Source organism: Panicum virgatum, chromosome 2N (assembly GCF_016808335.1).
Source record: "Panicum virgatum strain AP13 chromosome 2N, P.virgatum_v5, whole genome shotgun sequence".
Classification (NCBI taxonomy): Eukaryota; Viridiplantae; Streptophyta; class Magnoliopsida; order Poales; family Poaceae; genus Panicum; species Panicum virgatum.
Genome location: NC_053146.1, coordinates 14,144,701 through 14,165,079, shown reverse-complemented (window position 1 = coordinate 14,165,079; position 20,379 = coordinate 14,144,701). Strand labels below are relative to the sequence as shown.

Sequence of the window (20,379 nt, the reverse complement as noted above, 5' to 3'; positions counted from 1 at the left end):
TGTGGACACATGTTGGTGAACATGGTGTTGGATTGACCCACTCCAAGACAATGTTGGGATTGTTATTTTGTATGTGACATCAGTTGTTCTTGAGTGTTATACCTACTGGATCCTTAGACCTGAGATCGCCATTGTTTCTCACTGTGTGTAGTGGTGCATCTTGTGGCTGCTAAACGCTACTCTGTGACTGGGTAGTTACAAAAATAGCTTACAGGTGTGTCATGAAACATGGAATGGGATGTGAGCGGATCAAGATGGAATTTGCCCCTCCTAGATAACGGGAGAGATATCTCTGGGCCCCTCGAGATAGTTGGATCTGAAAGTGCATGGCCACGCCAAAGTGATTAAAGAGTTAATCATGATGACTAAAGGTTAGTTATGAATAGAATCCACTATTAGATCGAGAGAATGGTCGAGCTATCACAAAGGTGGCACGCATCTCGCCTTGAGCTTGACTGGTATCGTGTGGCAAAGGGATCAGTGTATGAGTATATCTAAGGTTCGGCCGATATGATCTTTATGTGTATTTGTGAGTCACTATGCCTTGCTAGGTGCCGCTATTGACTTGTGATTCGGAAATGATTTCCGATCACGACCACCTACACATGAACCTAACGGGTCACACACTTAAGGGGTTTGGAATGTTGGAAAGCTTGCCTGTATGATTGTCTCTAGTGCAAGTGGGAGATTGTTGGTGATATGCCCAAGAGCCCATCATCACAATACGGTTTAAAGACCCAAGAGGATATTGATCCAAGAGAGATTAGGGTTACTAATGGGTCTATGAGATATAAACACATTAGTACGCCCTATATATATGAGGGAGGGGCTAGGGGGGCGAGACAACCCTGTGAGCTGCGCCTCCTCCCTAGCCGCCCCCCCTCTCGGCCGCCGCCCTTGCCGTGCGTGCGGTGCTAGCACACCGACACCCGGCGTTTCATCCCCGTACGTGTGGACTCCGTGGAGGCGCTGCTGCGACTGCCACGCTGATCGGCTGCTGGGATCAAGTACGAGGAGCTCGGTTCGTGGGATGTGATCGACTACTTCCTCTACATCGACGCGCGACTTCTTCCGCTGCGCTGCGCGTCTAGTGGTAATGATCTATGATCTTCTACTCGCAAGTATCTTGGGTATATGTGGTAGTGATGCTAGCGTAGCCTACCCGTTTCCCTACACTTCAATCCTAGTTATCTCGTCGCCTTCCATCAGTTCTCGTGGACAGCAAGGATTCAATTTTTGCTCCATCCTAATTATCAGGGAGCAGCTGGAGCAAATGCTCAAGCATCTTCGACATCGACATCGGCAGGCGGGCAGCGCTGGCCGCGGCTGCGCGCTGCAGGCGATGGCGGGCAGCGTCCGCGCGCCGCAGGCAGCAGGAAGCAGCAGGCGGCTGCAGGCAGCGGCAGCACGCTGCAGGTCGCGGCCGCCGGCGCCGGGAAAGCAGAATCCGCGGGCGCACGACGAGGGCGGACGGCGGTGATGGTGGCGGGGAGACAAGCTTGCGGATGCTGAGATAGCTAGGTTTGGGGTGGATCAACGGGTGTGATTTTTTTTTTACACAAATCTCAAATACTGAAAGATAAGTTGGAAAAAATCTTGTGGAAAATAGATAGATTTTCTGCAGCCCAGGTGCGGGGCCAGGAATGCACGGGCCGGGCCAATGCGGGGAGATGGTCCAGCCGCTGCAGGCAGTCCAGCTCCAGGCAATCCAGCAGCCACGCCAGCACCAGGCAGTGGGAGCAGGCCATATGCACGCACGTTAGGCCCAGGGGCTGCACAGCCCAGTGAGCATTCTTTGTTTCATGTCTTCTATTTCTCCGGGTAGGCTCATGTTTAGACTGGTTTATTAACTTTTGCTCTTGCTAACCATTGATAGTTGCTGCTTAATTAGTTTGTGTTATTATTGGTGCTCGTAAGCCCTTGCATGCTTTAGCTTTTGTTGATTAGCTCTTGTGCTTTTGCTAGTTTTTACATGCTTAATTAAGATGACTCTTTTTACAGTGATTAGTAATCTTTTTTTAAGACTCTTGATCGGCCTTTTCGATAAACTTTGTTTTTGTGCTTTATTTTTTGAGATGTGCTAATTATTGTTAAATCATCGCATGCTTAGCTAAGTGAAAGCTTTCATGGTAGCCTTGGCTCGAGTTGTTTGCTTCTTTGTTGCTTCCATTGTGTGTTGAACTTTCAGCATTTCGGTTATTCCTTATTTCTATTTTGCGTTAAGGTTTTCCTAACTGTTTTTAGGGTGAACTCGTTATAAGTTGACTTTTTTCATCTTGTGGTTAGAAGAAAGGTGTGTCAAGTTAATTCGGGTATAGGCATTGTTCTCTTATAGAATTATTGTTTGAAGGAAATTGCGGTGTCACCGGACGCAGACTGCCTGTGGATGAGGTCGCAGCGCTCACGGACCTATTCTCACCGCCTCCGGTGCCACCGTGGCATCGTGCGCGGGCATCTCCGAGGCCGGCGCCCCTGCTGGAGCAAGATTCGGTCACCGGCGACCACGTGAGCACCATTCTGCGGCCAAACCTTGCCCCATGACTGAAGAGTCCCTTTCAGACAGGAACGGCGAAGATCACAAGAGAATCATGGAACTGCAGCTGGAAGAACACTCGCGGAAGGTAGATGTCTTAAACGTAGATGGAGGGCAAAACCACATAACGCAGGGTCTTTTTAGGGAAAGCTATCACTCATATGAGTGAAGCATCTCCTTACTCGATTTTTTAAATCTCCAAATCTTCCCTTATCCAACCTTTCTTCTCCAACTCTAGCGAGATTCCGGCGAGATTAGAGTTTGGGTTAGGGTTTCGGTTTGCCGGGGACGGGTGCTCACCGTCGGCCGTAGGAGGGCCGAGCAAGCCCCACAATGGTGGTGGGTGCGGAGGTGGCGAGGCCGACAACACAGTGGTGGAGGAAGGCGGTCGGGCCGGTGCCAGGGTGGGGACAGCGGCGGCGGGAGGGGCTGGCACAGCTCTAGCCCGCCCGCACCAAAAGCGTAGCGGCGGGGTTGGGCGGCGCAGTGAAGAAAAAGGTAGGGGAGGGGAGGAGAAAGAAGAATAAAGTGGAAGAAAATAGGGTGGGGAGCGAGTGGGTGAATCCGAGCCATCTCTTTTATCCAATGGCTTAGAGATTTGAATGAGGAAAAACTTTGTTTTACTCAAATGATCAATAGACACTTTTTTTTAACGATACTGGGTATTCGTCAAGAAAGAAAAACAAGTGCAGAAACTTTTTGGTAAGAATAATGCCGTATCAGCACTCGAACTTCAAAACAATTAAATTACATAAATATAAATGCAACCACTTCCTGTAGCTTTAATAAGGACACACGAAAATAGGTGTTTGAATTCCAGATAGTATGGAGGCACAGGCGGACAACCTTGTACATTGTTCAAAGCATTCGAATATTCGTGCCAATTTGACCACCCCTCTTCTTTTTTTTTTTGAAAGACTTGACCACCCCCTCTTCATTGTAACATAAGATAGGAAGAGACGACTCCTTTATACGTGTAATAACAGGAGCGTAGATTACGCCCCAGCTGCACGTTCACAGGCAGATACACTTTCTAAGTACTTCTCCACGATGTCAAAACCACATAGTTCTTTCACCAGTGTCATTGGCGCAGGGACATCCATCTGGAATTCCAGAGGTGAGCTTCCAGATCCAGTGCTGTTTGCAAACTCCTTTCTTGCTGCTCTAATAGCTTCTCTCAGTGCACAATGAACGGATGAGGCAGCAATCAAAGCAGGTTCACCACAAGCTGGCAGAAACAGTAGAAATTAATATCTACCAAGTTTATTTCAACGTATGTTGCATTGAGGAAATCACCAAAGTGCCTACCTTTTGAAGAAAGCACGCGATTCTTATGGTATCCAGTGTTCAGAACCTCAGCATTAAACTGCTTTGGGATTATGTCGACGCTTGGGATCTTGTAGTCCCATGTGCTGTTGCTAATCATCAAGCCATCACTGTTCGTAACATATTCTTCATATACGAAGAAGCCAATTCCCTGTATAAAGGAACCTTCAATCTGCAAGATAGATGCCACAGAATAAGATAGCATGCCATCATATCAATGTATTAGAGCCCAATAAGTATGTTGCAAAACCTAAGCAAGTATTTAGTTATAGTAATGTGTCCAAAAGGTTAGCATGGAGCTCCACAGAGCAACCTCTTGATTAGGGAAATGCCCAGATAGCAAAACAACAGTTAGTTGAACATCGTTGGTAGCATGTCCATCATATAAAATTAGAAACATATGGTATTCGCAAACATTGCAAAAACTGAATGCCACAACATTTGAAACATGTAACATTATTGCAGCAACATTCACGAACTGCAACAATTCAAAACTACACCTGCAACAAATCGAAACAATGTTCACAAATAAAAATAAATAAATTTTCAGACTTAACCTGTTTTCACTAGAAATATCACCCAACAAGTTAATTCTCTAATATACATCAAATGATGAGCAGAAAATGTGATTCATAATTCTCTTGAACTTGCATTATGTTGTCCATCCTGTCTTTAGCTTAAGACAGGGCATGTTCTATAAATCAATGAACTACGTCAAAAATTTAGAATTGGATAAAACAAGAAACAGAAAAGGATCGACTGCATACCTGGCCTAAGTCCACAGCAGGGTTCATGCTCTTTCCACAGTCATACACAAGATCACCCCTTAATATAGTAATTGCTCCTGTAAGAAGATCAATCTCCACCTGCACTTTTTCAGAATGAACAGAAAGAATACCACCTATAAGACAACAAAACATGATTAAGCTGAATTGTTGTAAATGGCCTTCAAAAAATATTTTGTCGCACCTCACTTATACCAGCTCCATAGTTCAGGTACCTGTAAGAATCTTGATCAGGTACCCAGTATGCACTCGCAGATAAATAAACATTTTCTTTGGAAGCCTGCATGGGAACACTGCGTTATAGGGGGAAATAGTATAGTACACAGTATGAGGAAAACTTGAGGGGATAAACTTACCTGAGAAATCAAAGTATCCCATGAGACATTTTCAGATTGCTGCTGCAGCCTATCCAAGACTGGCTTTAATCTGCCAATCAGCATATTGCACGCCTGCAGGGTTGCGGCGCAACTAGCTTCAGATCCAGTGCTACCAGCAGTAAGTCCACCTTGTATTAAGTTCAAAGTGTCAGCCTGTATAACACGCACTCTCTCAAGAAGATCTTCATACCCATTTTCCCACAATTGTCCTAGAGCAAAGGCCGTCATCTGTTGTACTTTAGTCCACAGTCCTTGCCCGATTTCGATTCCTCCAACCTCCACCACTATGGAGCCATCATTGAGCACAGAAACCCGTGCTGGAGCTGGCTTCTGTTCAGCTCTGAAAATGAGGGGCACACAAGAGATGCCGCGTTTCCACCACTTGTTGCTACTGTTAAACTGCTTTATGGATTCAGCTCGATCAAGGTAGCTTGAAGTTGATGCCAATCTATCAAAAATTGAATGTAATGTGTACTCAGAAGCTTCGCCTGCATTGTCTGGGTAGAACAGCTGAAGAGTATCATAGGTGTGAAAATTCTTTTCCCTCACGCTGTTAGCATCAACTGAAAGCACGGACGCGACATGTTCAATTATAGCATCAGCAATTAGAGAGCCTTGTGTGTCTCCCGGAGCACGCATAACAGATTTAGATGTATTATTTGTTTTGCAGAGTTTGATGTCAAATGACAGAGCACCCCAGTTGTATTTCTTGACACTAGATATAATAGTGCCTGGTATAATGGGGCTTGCATCTGGAGATATCCCAGCGTTAATTAATAAATCTAGATGCAAGGCTGTAATTTTCCCATCAGATTTGAATCCAACAGAATAACAAGCTTTCACTGGGTGCCTACCACCAACCATTACCATATCAGTGTTGCGATTAAGGTACATTCGGACAGGACGTCGTAGCTTGTATGCACAAAGTGCAGCTGCCGTTGCGACCTACACAAGCATGTAACATATTAGTAAGAAATAGGTGGTAATATATTCTAGGTCTTTATGATTCAGGAGATCATTATCAGATTGTCAAATATAATCATCAAAAATGTATTTATGTCAATTGGGCCGCATCTCCAGAAGGCATGGTTTGAGAGTTTGGATATGGACTTGGACTTCACAACAGTGGAGCCCAAAATAAATAGTCAAAGTTAGATGTGATTGCTTGTTGGTACAAAAGCACAAAGAAAACTCTAAATGGCTTTCCATAAGAGTATGAAGCCTACATAGCGAAATCTATAGTTACAATTTAGTAATTTACATAGCGAAATCTATAGAACATTCATTGTCCAATAATCATTTGATCTTATGTTCATGTCTAGACATTGGATACAACTAACAATGCAGTTAATGATACATCAAAGTATTAAACAGTGTACACACACACACACAGAGAGAGAGAGAGAGAGAGAGAGAAACTATTGTCAACTGTACAGCATATATAAACACTTTCAAAGCACTAGTCCTGGTCTAAACATGCATAGGCCTCAAAAGTTCAAAAAGACACAGAAGAACAATAATTTCTCTTTCAGAGTAAATTTTTATATTATTTAGGTTTCGGGAAAAAAGATTTGAAATTATTAGAAGTTTCTCTGATTCTCACTTGGAATGATCTGAATGCCTTTCCTCCAAAGCCTCCTCCAACCCTTCTTGTAATGACACGCACATTACTGAATGGAATGCCCAGGCACCTTGCTATGACACGTTGCGCAAACTCAGGATACTGCGACGAACTGTAGACTACCAAGGTATTATCCTCATCTGGAATTGCAAGTGCTGTTTGTGTTTCCATGTAGAAGTAGTACTCAGAGGCCAGTTTTACCTGCAGTCATCAAAATCGTATGAGATGCGGTATGCTCTCTTAGCTTCCATGAAAAGAAAGGTAGGATTGCTACAAGAGAAAGGTATAGTGATGGTATATAAATTAGATAAAATTGCATTGCTTCAATTTGAAGCTCCATATTCATAAATCCCTCCATCATTGACATTTCAGAATCCATGTGGTGAAATATCCCAATTTTTTTAACATGTATATTTCAAATCATCAATGTTGGATATACAAATGTGTCATTAGAAGTAGTTTTCAAACATTACACTACTGTGATGCAAAGTTATGTACAGCAACGACCAAGGTCACAACTCAAGACAAACCAGGTAAGAACTTTGGAGGGTACGGTGAAGGGGATGGTGTCTAGTAGCATTGCAAGTTTGCAACTACAGTTCGCAGATTCGAAAGAAAAATAGTTGCAAAGCAGTACATATACCACAATAGCAGATTCGAAAGAAAAATAGTTGCAAAGCAGTACATATACCACAATAGTTTTAGTTACCATTTTAGCAACAAGTACAATTATAGACCTAAAGGTGTAGCTGCATCCATCCAGATCATCAAATAGAAGACTGAGATTTACTGAATGCTGGTAACAATGGTTACTGATAATAATCAGAGAACACCATTACCACAGTGATTCAGTAATCCTGAACTTTCGGTTAAGTAATGGTGTAGGATGTATTCTTATCGCCTCAAGGGACTAACTCAACTTTTGGCTTCTCAAATGTAAAAAAAAAAAAACTCGACCGGCGTGGGAAGACCACCCCCACGGCATTGCACTAAGAAGAAATCTCAGCCAATATGGCCGCAAAAAAAAAAACCCAAACCCCGGCTTCATCCTATAGGACCCCACCGGAACCTAGCGACCACTGCAACTATGCCCTGGTAGGAGATCCCAAACCAACCTAAGGTGCCACAGGCCGGTACCCTGCCACTATTTTTCAGGTTGCCTGCGAGGGGTTTTTTTGCTGCCACCAGATTTGAACCCTGGTTGATGTCTTCCTAAGGTTTCTTCTTATTTTAATACATTAATGCTATATTATGTATGGTATGGTTCACAGCAGACTCCACAAAGGATGGAAATTTAAAATTTTGGAGTGAACTGCATGCCATGATTTCCATTCATTTTTTAACTATGCAAGTGAAATTAAATTAATAAAAAGTCTGGAAGGTTGTTGAATTAAAATACTTCTGCTGCTGGGATCTTGTGATCAGCTTCTGCCATGCCCCTCGAGAAATCACCAACTTCTTTAGGAGAATATTCTTGGGGAATACTGAAGTAGCTACTGTTTTCCACAGCTTGTTCCACAGTTAAGACCGGTGGACTCAAATCTTTTGTGTCATATTCAATAATAACCTGCTTAGCTGCCATGTCAGCATACCTCTGTGTTTCTGCAATCTGGTAAAGCGATTTTGTGTATTGTCAGTAATATACACAACTAATATTACAGTGTACACAGTAATATCTGGTAGTGGGTCCTACCACAATGCCTAGAGCTTGTCCAGCATACTCAGCAATTGGATCCCCAAACAATGGCTCATCCCCAAACACGAAGGAAGATCCAATATTTTCTCCTCCACGTGGAATATCCTTCGCAGTAACAACATTGATGATCTTAGTTGATGCTAAAGAAGATTTGAACTTAATATTCTTGACATAAGCAAGAGGTTGTGTGCTGTAAATAAATTCCCCATAGAGGCAATTCTTTGGAGCAGGAATATCATCCACATAAACTGCCTCCCCTGTGTTACATAATACAAAGTTAAAATCTATCCCTGCAAGGAGATATTGGAAAATACCGTGACAAAATTACTAAAACAATAATGATGTAAACACATACCAGAAGCTTGAAGTTCAACGGCATACTTCTTAATTGGCTCACCAACCGGTTTATAATCGCCGTTGGAAATTGTTTCTCGACGTGATGACAACGGCAGGTTACGTACATCATCTGTATCTGCTGAATCAGACCAGCCACTGGTCAGAGCTTTTCCAGGCTCTGGGATGCCTTTGGCAAGCGGAGATAGGAAACTAAAGAGGAACCCAACAGCTGCACTGACTCTATATTCAGGATGTGATGTTCCCTCCATTGGTACAATCGTTTCTCTAAGTAACCGAACTGCTCCTAGTACAACCAATGCAGTAAGTGATTTACCAGTTAGGAATTTCTCCACCATCTTGGCTCTTATAGCATGTTCTGTCCCATATGCACCAAAAGCCAAGCGCAGATTACTCAATACAAGAGTATCTGATTGTTCATCCACAGAAGAAAGCCCCAAGAATGCACAATTTACATATGAAACAGCATTGCCAAGAGGACGAGGTGCTGCTCGGTAAGTTTCAAATAACAAGCTTGTTTCTGCTTGATAATCTGAAATCCAATGTGGAATAAATATGCTCAGGAGTAAAGTAGTAGGATCCAAAGGAGGCTGCTCTAGGAACTCTTCCAAAGTAATTTGCCTTCGTTCTGTAACAACCTGAAGACAAACAGTTGCGCCAGCACCGAGAAGTATGGTTGCAATGTCTGAGGGAAATGGGTATTTTTGTGCCAAAATTATGTTTCCTCCAATACTAGCTGTGTTGCGGACAAACGGGTTGGCAACTTTGCTCATGTGGTCAGCAAGTTTTCTGAAAACTACACAGCCATTTGGAGAGGATATAGATTCACATTCTTGCTTAAGTATCTCAATGGTCCTAGAAATTGTTGTAGCAGCTCCAATTTCAAAGCCTGACTCTTTTTTCACAATATTTGAAAGTTCGGGAATGCCACTTATGTCAATATACTTATTGTAGAGGTCTTGATCCTTGTATCCGGGTACACCACTACTAGTATGCCCAACAACCACTTTGACAGAGTCACTATATAAACAAGAATTTATTAGCTCATAATACTCTTTGATACTTCTCGGATGATACCAACCCTCCCTGGATGCTGAAATATAAACATCATTCAGATGGTTAAGAGAAGATTTTATCTCAGATTTTAGGAAGTCTGGGAAAGTGCAGACTCCACCACCAAGAGTGTAACTTGGCAATTCACTAACGTCTGGATTCTTATCGCTTCTCTTCCAGAATATATTAAGGCCCAAATCCTCCAAGTCAACATCTGATGCAAAACTTCTGCAGGCATCAACAATTGGACGATAACCAGTGCATCTACACATGTTCCCTGAGAAGGCTTTTTCTGCTTCTGATACTTTTAGTTTTGAGAACCCTTTTGGTGGTTCGGGCCTCTTGGATTTGTCAGCATTGATAAGGGAGGCGAAAATAGACATGCACATTCCAGGAGTGCAGAAGCCACACTGAGAGGCATGAAACCCAGACATCCTTTTCTGAACAGCATGAAAGCCATCCTGAGTATTCCCCAGACCCTCAGTCGTGATAACTGAACAGAAATTTATACTGTAAAGAAGTGTCAGGCATGAACTTGCGTTAAATTCAGTCACTTCATCCGTCTTGGGGTTATACTTTGCTATAAGGACAACACAAGCCCCACAACCACCTGCAATATAAATTAGTGATAACATGTTAAATTAAGTATACCATCACACATGCACAATAATTTATCCCAATTGATAAATATTTCTATTCCAAGCCTCAATTAAACAAAAAGGCAACAAGATAGTCACGCAGAAATGGTTGAGATGGACCAAATTAATTCAGTTTACAAAACAATCATTTTCGGAACTCATGTCTATTCTATTCTCTCCCCTTTTAGGAACTCTTTCAGTTGCGAAAGAGATACTCTTTAAAATACACCGAACATTGCATTTCAGAGTAACCACTAACCAGGAAGAGACTTGCCCATCAACAATCAGGAAGATGACCCGCTTTCTAGATGCAACACCTATATTGAGGACATCCTGAAGTTTGCTCCACTAAATTTTTTAGTATAGGTCCACTAACATTTCTTATCGATGTCTGAAAATGTAGAGGTAACCTGAATCGGAAATCGTAGTATCGCACTACAGCAGTGCGCTATATCGTTATAGGTGTCACCGGTGGATTCAAAGGCGGCACCTGTGGATGAACGCACTGAAGGAGCAACCCTGCCCCCCCCCCCCCCCCCCCCCTCCCCTTTTGGAAGCAGGGGAAGGGCAGCAGCGTCTCGGCGCGGTGGCGGAGCGTGGCAACAGAACGTGAACAGAGATGCGACATACCGGTGCGGCCACGAAACGGCGATGGTTGGAGGAGGACGAGTGGCGTCCCTGAGCGGCCTGGGGATGAGGTCGCAGCGCCACGGCCTAGTCTCAAAGGCTACAAGGTCCCCCTCGTTGTGCCGCCGCCGCGACCCACTCCTTCATCCCGGCCGGCCGCCCGCCCCTGATCGAGCTAGACCCGGCCGGCCGGCCGGCCGGGGCGAGCTAATCTCGTAGCCGCTGCCCGCATTGCTGGCCGCGCATTCTGCGGCCACCCCCAGCACCGCGCCATGAATAATGGACAGACGCCGAGCTTCGGCGAAGCGAGGCTCAGCAATGGCGCGGCGGGCACCGCGGCAGGAGGAAGAGGGTGCTCGGAAGCTGTTCGACGAAACGCCTCAGCCGGTAGCATTTTCGGGTGAGGGCAAATTGGTCATTTGGCTCCAGTCAAGTCAAACCCCCTGTCCGGGTGGAAATGGAGGCTACGGAGTTTCAGGTTTCAGCTATGTTGAGGCCTTCAAGGTACAAAATGTATGTCAAATTTTATAAACTTTTATCATCGCTAATGCTGTAAGAAACGCTAAGATTTGCCAGCCATTTGAAAACTAAAAGCAACATATATGTGATACTTTTGTATGATTACATTTGTACCAATTTCTAATCAGCCGTTCTTCGAGAAATTTGTGGTAGAAATTTATATTGACCATTCGTTTTATATTCTGGCATCCACCTGTTTCGAAGGGAAGCAGGAAGAATGCAATAGTAGGTTGGGTTGGCTATGATTTAGCCCTTGTCATCCATTAGAAAAGTATAGGTTATGTTTAGTTACCAAAATTTTTCCTACAGTGCACATTACACCGAATCTTCGAACACATGCATGGAGCATTAAGTGCAGTTGAAAAAATAACTAATTATATGGTTTAACTGTAAACGACGAGACGGATCTTTTAAGCCTAATTAGTCCATAATTACACAGGTCAACCGATGAATTCAGACGATCAAAATCAAACTAGTTCGGTCCAACAGAAAATCCCTTCACTACCCCCATTCATAATAACTAGCATAATACATCAGGGTTTTCAACCAAGTAGTGCACACTAAATGGCACTAGAAAATATATAATATTATTGCTAGCAGGTTATTAATTAGTCCCAAATTAGGACCTTTTGAGGCTAGAAAATATTACAACATTATGAGCCTATACGTGTTGTTGTCGCAAGGGCAAGTTCCACCTCTCATTGGTTACTGATGACATTAGATTTTTCTTCTTGTTGTTGACCACCCTCCCCTCTAACTTTCTTTTTTTAGAACGTGCATGGCACGAATTTCATTAAGAGAAGAAAGAAAATGACCAGTAGTACAGACACCACCTTTTTCTACCCTAACGTTGATTTTAAAATTTTAAATAGATTACCCTCCTTATGAAGAAACACACTTTAATTTGGATATCTGTAAGATACCCTCTCGACTCTCGATCAGCCTCTCACTGATAATTTGAAAAACCATGTCATTATCATGCGTATACAATTTAAAAACAAAGTTACAAACAGTCATCCTATCAAGCGAGACTGATAATTTGAGTCCACAAGCAAAACCAGGCGTATACAGAACTTCCGTCATTATCATGTCGATCGTGCATACTTGTTATATATAGCCATGTCAGTGTCAGCGAAGATAGCCCCTCTATCTGTTGCAAATAATAAATTAAACTGATATATGCTATGTACAATCTAAAAGAAAACACTTTGGACATTTGAAAACTCTCTCGTATAATTCACATGAAAAAACAATGGGCTGATTTCAAAGGGATGGAAGAGATGTACCATCCAGTCTCAGAACAACTCCAGCAAATCATCTAAACAGTCTCTTATCTCAAATTTTGTGGGGATAAACTAAAACTATGCACTTCAACCGACCTTTTACTAGACTCTCTACTTTAGGAGGTCTCGGAATCCCTTCTACATATAACATAGGTCTCGGAATCCCTTCTACATATAACATATATTCTAAAAACTATGAATCTAGAAAAGTATATGCACACACATTATCCAATCCATTAACAGTGCAATCCATCTCTCTCTCGATCCCAAGATGTAATTAAAACGTTGGTTGTCATCACGGCTAGCTATATAGCCATATACATAGCTTTCATTTGCAATGGTACACTACTGTTGCGGCTGCAACAGCGACATACCACCACACAGTGACACAATGCATGGGACCTTTAATTTCTCTTTCCGAGTATGTGATGCTGATGCCCAGATGAGCATTAGTAAAGAAACTCACATCCATCTCTCTGATTTGTCTCAGTAGAGTTTAGATCCGGAACAAATGTTCTTATTAGTAGTCCCAGATCTATATATATTTTATACCTGGATGCATATATAACAAAAACAATGTATATCTAGAAATATTAAAAAGACCTACAATCAAACTACTAATAAGAACATATGTTCTTATTAGTAGTCTACCGGTAGTGTAGACTACTAATAACATATAAAGATGTTTAGAACATTCATGTAATAACATCTGCACAGCCACTGACTACGGTAATAACAATGCATATATAATCAAATGTTCTTATTAGTTGTCTACGGTTAATTAGTGTTTCTGCTCGTCGATCTATTTTTGTTTCAGAATTGTTAGCTAGGTAGCTAGCTAATAGTAGTACTACTTCATGCTAGTGCAGTTAGTTGATTATCTTTTTGCTGTTGTTATATATAGCTTATTATTATAGGTCCAGAAAAATATATGAAACGTTGCCATTTTGGGGCTGGAGAAACGTTGCTACCTAGCTGCAGCTGAATCCAACCATATAATAATAAATAAATATGTACTACTCCACTTCTTTGCCGTCGCAATCCCAATTATTGTTAATAGACTTTATAATTATTGAAACCAGTGAAATGAAGCAGCAGTATTATTGTTGATTTAAATTACTCTATCTACCCGAGCTCTTATTACTGCCGTAATAATGATCATTAATCCTATGGTTTGAATATAGATGGCAACGGGTAAAATCCGCGCGGATACTAACTTCGTAGACCCGCACCCGCACGCCCAAACCCGTGCCCACACCCGAGCCCGCAACCCGCACCGGATACAAAACAATACCCATACCCGCTATCCGCGGATACCCGCGTACCCGCTGGCATGCCCGTATACCCGCAAAATTCAACGAATCAAGCACAAAAATCAGGAAATCAAGCTCAAAATCAAGCACAAAATCATCGGGGAGGAGGGGCGGTGAAGCCGCCGCCGCGGCTCCTGCCGGGCAAACTGAACGCACGCGCGGAAACCAGAGCCCCCGAAAAGCCACGCCGAGGCCATGGCACCCGCGCCACTCCCGCGCAGCCACGCCTACCTCGGCTCCACGCCCTGCCGCTGGTGGTTGCCTTGGCGCTGGCGCACCTCCTCCCGCGCCATGCCGCGGCGCAGCAGGCCGACGAGGCGCGGCTGCTGCTTCGGATCAAGCGGGCGTGGGGCGACCCGCCGGCGCTCGCATCGTGGGGCGCCGCGGCCGCGACCTCGCACTGAGGGGCGGAGGCCAGACGGCCGAGGCCCGAGGGGGGCAGGGGGCTGGTCGCTTGGGCAGGCCGCTCCGCCGGCGGGTGGCGCAACTCGTGGCTCCGCGCGGCGCAGGCAGGCCTGGGGAGGAGGGAGGGGCCTGGGGCGGAGGCGTGAGGCCACGACGCGAGGCACGGCGCTGGGGGCGTAGGGCGTTTGCGGATTGGGGGGGGTGGCGGCTGGGAGTGGGACTGAGAAGTGGGGAGGAATGAGAGAAACCCTAGAGTTGATTTTATATACAAGGATGGTTGGACCCCACTTGTCAGCGGGTATGCGGGTTTTCGAGTTTGGGTATCAAATTTTCAGACCCGTTATAAAATACCCGTTGGGTTTGGAATCGTACCCGCGCCCGTGCCCGCGGGCACAAATACAGACCCGTTGCCATCTTTAGGTTTGAATTCAAATATTTGTGTGATTTAAATTTGAGAGAATTATTTTCTTGGTTCTAAAAATAGTTGTGCTTAGTTTCTAAACCTTTTTCTCTTGAACTTGGCTATTTAGCTCCAAAATGAGTTAGTGATTTAGTAATATTTCAGTTACTCAAATGACATGTTAGTGATTTTTCTGGTGCAGCATGTTTAGGTATGGCTCTAGTGAATTTTTTTACTATTTTGCATTGTGTCTGTAATTTTCTGTGATTTAAAAATTGAAAATAGATTTATGAATGCCTAGAAATTATTTTACTGGTAGAAAATTCAAAAAAAATCATTTATGTTATCATTTTTCTAGTTAAAAATCTAAACTAATATGTTTGAATATAATAAGACTGTAAACCTAATTGCAAGTGACAGAATAGCCAAGAAACTAAACGAAACTCGTTTTGGTGGTCAAATAGCCAAGTTTAAGAAAAAAGGACAAAAAAAACTAAACATAACTTTTTAGGGCTAAAAAAATAATTACCTCTTTAAAATTATAACCGTATTCAGTGGCTGTGCAGATGTTACACTACGCAGTGCATGCACGCGGCGACAATACGATGCAATCATCGCCCTGATGAGGAGGGAATGAATTGAATTGAACAAGAGTGAACACGCACGTACCTTCGCCGCAGCCGAGCTTGGTGCCCTTGAACGGCGTCCGCGTCCGGATGAACTCCACCAGCCTCGTCGACGGGTCCACGTCGGCGGCGGCCACCTCGTACCGCCGCCCGTTCAACGCGAACACCAGCCTCTCAACCACCGCTGCCGTCGCCGCCGCCATGGAGAGGGATCGACCACGATCACCGCCACCCTGCTGCGCTTCACCCCCACCGCACGCACCCTGTGCTGCTGATAACCTGATGATCACCTTTAATTTCACACCTCGATCTGCTAGCTGGTCCAGCAGAAAAGCTAGCTAGCTAGCACATGCCTAAGCTGTGCTAAGAATGTCTGTTTGCAGAGGCGAGAGCAGCGGCGGGCGTCTTTGGTCGTCGAGGAGAGGAAGAGCTAGCTCTATAGAACGGGCGAGGCTAGCTATATATGCGAGGTCGACGTGAGTGTTCGGTTGCGTGACGCCGGGTGGCTGCCGGGCTGGGATCGGGAGGGGATCGGCCGCGACGTCGTCGTCGCACCGCGTGTCATCGCCGGCCGCGACGTCGACGGCGGCGTGCAGCACGTGCAATGCCCCTCTTGTTTAATAATATAATTCAATTCCGATCGAGAGCGAGTGGACGATGGAGATGTGGCGATCGGAACGGTAGGTGCACGAGCTATGCGCATCATGAAATTCAAGGCCGTGGAATCGGACAGACGACCGTTCGATCTTTTTTTCTTCTTCCCCATTTGAAGAATGGTTGCGGCGGCATGTACCACACGTCGACTTTCTCTGAGGACATGCACAACAGTTTAGACAGCTGTTGTTTATTTGACATACACGGACAGTTAAATAGATAGCTTTCTGTGTGATATTTAATACGTACTCTAGTTGATGTTGTTTTGCATGGGAGCACGAGTCAGAGAAATAGACGAGATAGTAGACAGCAACACATTCTTCCATCATTTAATGATGTCCACATCAGCTCATTTTACTTGCGATAGATGGATGCTGTCTAACTGTTGTACATGCCCTGCTGAGACGGAGACGAAATGCAGAACTAAGGCAGCGCCGGCCTGGGCACGGATCACTTCATCGCTACTGTTTTGGGGTAAGCGTGTGTACACGTTCATAAAAAACTGGCGGTACACTTTATATGGTTCTATATATCGATCGTCAACTGATCCATATATTATATAGCTGAAAGTCCTTTAATTTTGTTAAATAATATTGCAGCAGGGGTCTCTGTAACGGTAAAGGAAAAAAATTAAAGTGCTTGTCTCACAACATGTTGTGTTTCTTTATTCTTCCAAACTCTCTCCGGCCGGCGGCCGTTGAAAGGATGTTCAGTTCGCTGCGTGTGACGCCGCGCCGAGTTACTAGTGCGCGCGCCTCGCTTCCTTTGGATCTACCAGCCGGTCCTGGGGGCTGGCCGGGGAAGATATATGATGATGATCCGGTGAACGTGAGGCGCGCGGTGCGACCGTGACAGCTGTGGTGGTTGGCGGTATGGTGGCCGGTGACTCTCTCTCTCTCCGGTCGATGATCGTACTAGGTAGCTAGCGTCGTCATCGATCCTTTCAACCGCCACTTTTTGACGATCGGGGAGACATTTTATTATTTTATATTATAGCTCGACCATATTGCAATAAGTAGCGTGTTATTGAACGATTATATTGTTGGTACACAGCGTCAGCTCCCGTACTGTAAGTTGGCGTGCATGAGTGCTGTGCACATCGTATTAGCTTCTAATAATTAGCCATCATCTGTGTAATTAGATTAACAATAATTATTAGCTTATATTTAGACCAACTATTTAGGTTGTAAATAAGTGGAATAAAGTTTAGCACCTTGGCCAAGTAGTCCTAGTGTGCATGTGATTGTTGATGGACAGATTAAATCTAAAAGAAAAACAGAAAGACAGGTAGCTGGCGATCGATGGACCATACCCGCCGATCGGATGGTGATGGGTGCATCGCAAGTCGTCGTCCCTGGACTCTAGATCGAGCATCACGCAGAACTGCTAGCTACCTCTGTTCGCTACAAATCAGAAAAGACACTCCTCTCGAGTCTCGATGGGAGTTGTCGGTGCCACCAAGTTACCCGTGGCTTTCATATAGGGTACGAATTCTGCACTTTCCAGCCAGCTATATTTGCGGTAGGTGCACTTCAATCTATCATTGTTGGCCACTTTTCATTTTATTTTTGCATCTTCTTTTTCCAAGAGAATGCAAAAGAAAATCTGAAAGATCGAAAGAGAGCCCTTTTGATGCGCTCTCGAGTCTCGCCCTGCATCGTCAACTCGCACCGTGGCACCGGCATCGCACGGCATCTCGTAGACTCGTACTACCGATATTTATTTAATTCTTCCATTTTGTATTGATTGGTAGGGCCGTCTCCAGGAATTTGGGGTCCAGGTGCAAAATTTAAATTGAGGTCCTAAAATTTTTTAAAAATATTTGATCTAATATTACTAATCAAGATTGAGCGGATGCTTGTATTCTTTGTTTCTTCTTACACATTTTAAAACAACTTTCACTATTGCAAAAATAATTTGTAGGAACATCCTATTTTTCCATAGGGCGGTCAAAATGTAACTCGCTCCTACAAAGGAAGCGGAGCTACTGTAGCACCTGACCCGTTCCTAGAAAAGCATTTCTAGAGCAGGTGATGTCATTACTCGCTCCTGAAAATACGGCTCTTTTTTAGGGACGGGTGATTGTGTCACCCTCCTCATAAATTGATTTCCCGGGGCAGGTGACGTCTCCACCAACTCCTAAAAGCTTTCGGATTAATCTAACCACTAACTAAACTACTAGAGCCAGGTATAATTATCAGATTATATAACAAATAAAATATTTAAACAATTGTTGATTAATCTAACCACTAATTAAATCCACATCTGAGATGTTTTCATTTTTAATCTTTGAAAAGGAGCAACGACAAAGTGATTACTTACACCTTGGTTCAAGTATTTTATTATTACCTTATTATTAGCCCTGCTAATGGGTTGGAACCCGCACCATACCCAACCCCACCCAAAATTAATATATTTAGATATCCAACCCCATACAACCCAATTAGTTAATTTCTAAACTCTAACCAACCCGCCCCATTATAAGCGGATAACCCATAAAAACCCATGAGTTCTACTATGCAGAGGAATTTAGTGGTTCTACACTTAATGTGGGGATCACATATATGTCTAGCCACACTACTTTGCACAGAGTATCTGTCAGTCATATTGACTCATCTCTAAAAATTTCAGTCAATTTCGATAAAATTTTATAGTGTGAACGCGAGGTTTTAATTCCAGGGTCCGGCTCTTGATGTGGAGCCCACGTGTAGTTCTAGCCACGCTACTTTGCACAGAGTAGCTGCCAGTCGTACTGAGTCATCTCCAACAAATTTCAGTCAATTTCGATAAAATTTTATAATGTGAACGCGAGATTTTAATTCTAGGGTCCGGCTCTTGATGTGGAGCCCACATGTAGTTCTAGCCACGCTGCTTTGCACAGAGTAGCTGCCAGTCGTACTGAGTCATCTCCAACAAATTTCAGTCAATTTCGATAAAATTTTATAGTGTGAACGCGAGATTTTAATTCTAGGGTCCGGCTCTTGATGTGGAGCCTACGTGTAGTTCTAGCCACGTTGCTTTACACAGAGTAGCTGCCAGTCGTACTGAGTCATCTCCAACAAATTTCAGTCAATTTTGATAAAATTTTATAGTGTGAACGCGAGGTTTTAATTCTAGGGTCCGGCTCTTCATGTGGGGCCCACAGGTAGTTCTAGCCACACTGCTTTGCACAAAATAGCAGCCAGTCGTACTTAGTCATCTCCAACAAAATTCAGTCAATTTCGATAAAATTTTCTGATATAAACACGTGGTTTTAATTTCAGAGTCCAGCTCTCACGTGGGACCTACATTTATATATAGTTATACTATTTTGTAAAAAATATCCATTTCAACCCACCCCAACCCGCCTCAACCCGCATTTATATAGAACCCGCCCCGACCCACCCCATTAACTAATACAACCCATTTTAAATCATCCAAACACACTCCATTTCAAAACCCACCCCATAAAACTCATTTCAACCCAACCCATTAGCAGGCCTACTTATTATCAACAGATTTTTATCAAAATACCAATCAGTTGGACGGCTTATCTTCAAAATACTTAAGTACTTGACGAATGGATGTGCTGAGTGTCACGGACGGATATACAAATCTATACCTATACTTGAGCTTGGGGGCCCCACCTATTTGAGGGCCCGTGTGAACGCCCACCTTGCACACCCTCTTCGACGGCCTGTCGATCGGGTATACAAGTGCATCTTTTAATTTTGTTATTTTCATCTTCTTCTGTACACTGCGCCAGCAGTTAATTAATCTACGTTCCAAAACGGATTAGAAAAACATATGATTGATATCATCAAAATCGTAGAAAGAAATAAAAGGACAAACTTATTACTTAATTAATCCCAGACACGGCTATGGAGAAGTTAAGATCGAGTCAAGAGTACTTCTGAAGGCATGTATATTCAGTCAACAACCAGCCTATCCCGTTATAATATGCGATATCTAGTATATATACATACATTGTTATCATTTTATATATTTTGGGACGTGGTCCTGCTGCTATTAGGCAGTTTTGGGTCACTCTCTTAAATCATTTCCGTTCCACTTTTCTTTCTTTGAAAATACGTTCCTTGCACAAAAATGATTTATAGAAACGACTTGTTTGTTTCCAGATGCAGGTCAAAATGTAACTCGTTCCTATAATAGAATTTTTAGGGGCGGTG

General features: G+C 43.7%; 1 protein-coding gene across 8 annotated transcripts; it reads right to left on the bottom strand.

The window, feature by feature from the left end:
* Window positions 1-3,250: 3,250 nt before the first annotated feature.
* Window positions 3,251-15,967, bottom strand: LOC120659837 (putative aldehyde oxidase-like protein). 8 transcript variants are annotated; one of them, XM_039938085.1, is made up of 11 exons: window positions 10,837-10,904; window positions 10,794-10,806; window positions 8,694-10,355; window positions 8,336-8,595; window positions 8,042-8,251; window positions 6,625-6,843; window positions 5,001-5,966; window positions 4,829-4,924; window positions 4,627-4,725; window positions 3,842-4,031; window positions 3,260-3,761 (listed from the first exon to the last, which is right to left on the bottom strand). In XM_039938085.1, exons 3-11 carry the CDS (start codon window positions 10,177-10,179, stop codon window positions 3,529-3,531), a joined length of 3,759 nt encoding a protein of 1,252 aa, XP_039794019.1. In that variant the 5' UTR covers window positions 10,180-10,355; window positions 10,794-10,806; window positions 10,837-10,904; the 3' UTR covers window positions 3,260-3,528. The 8 variants fall into 8 exon arrangements, 6 of the variants coding, with proteins under 6 accessions (XP_039794018.1, XP_039794019.1, XP_039794017.1 ...); XR_005669209.1 differs by lacking the exons at window positions 10,794-10,806; window positions 10,837-10,904 and adding an exon at window positions 15,600-15,967 and having other exon boundaries at window positions 3,251-3,761; window positions 4,627-4,760; XM_039938084.1 differs by lacking the exons at window positions 10,794-10,806; window positions 10,837-10,904 and adding an exon at window positions 15,600-15,967 and having other exon boundaries at window positions 3,251-3,761; window positions 3,888-4,031.
* Between the last annotated feature and the right edge of the window lie 4,412 nt (window positions 15,968-20,379).

Bases quoted from the DNA above. Each gene is read 5' to 3' on its own strand.
- LOC120659837 (XM_039938083.1), bottom strand. From the start codon at position 15,759: ATGGCGGCGGCGACGGCAGCGGTGGTTGAGAGGCTGGTGTTCGCGTTG. The intron at 4,726-4,828 runs GTGCGACAAAAT...GAAAAAGTGCAG, and splicing joins ATGGAGCTGGTATAAGTGAG to GTGGAGATTGATCTTCTTAC. The intron at 3,762-3,841 runs GTAGGCACTTTG...TGTTTCTGCCAG, and splicing joins TCGCGTGCTTTCTTCAAAAG to CTTGTGGTGAACCTGCTTTG.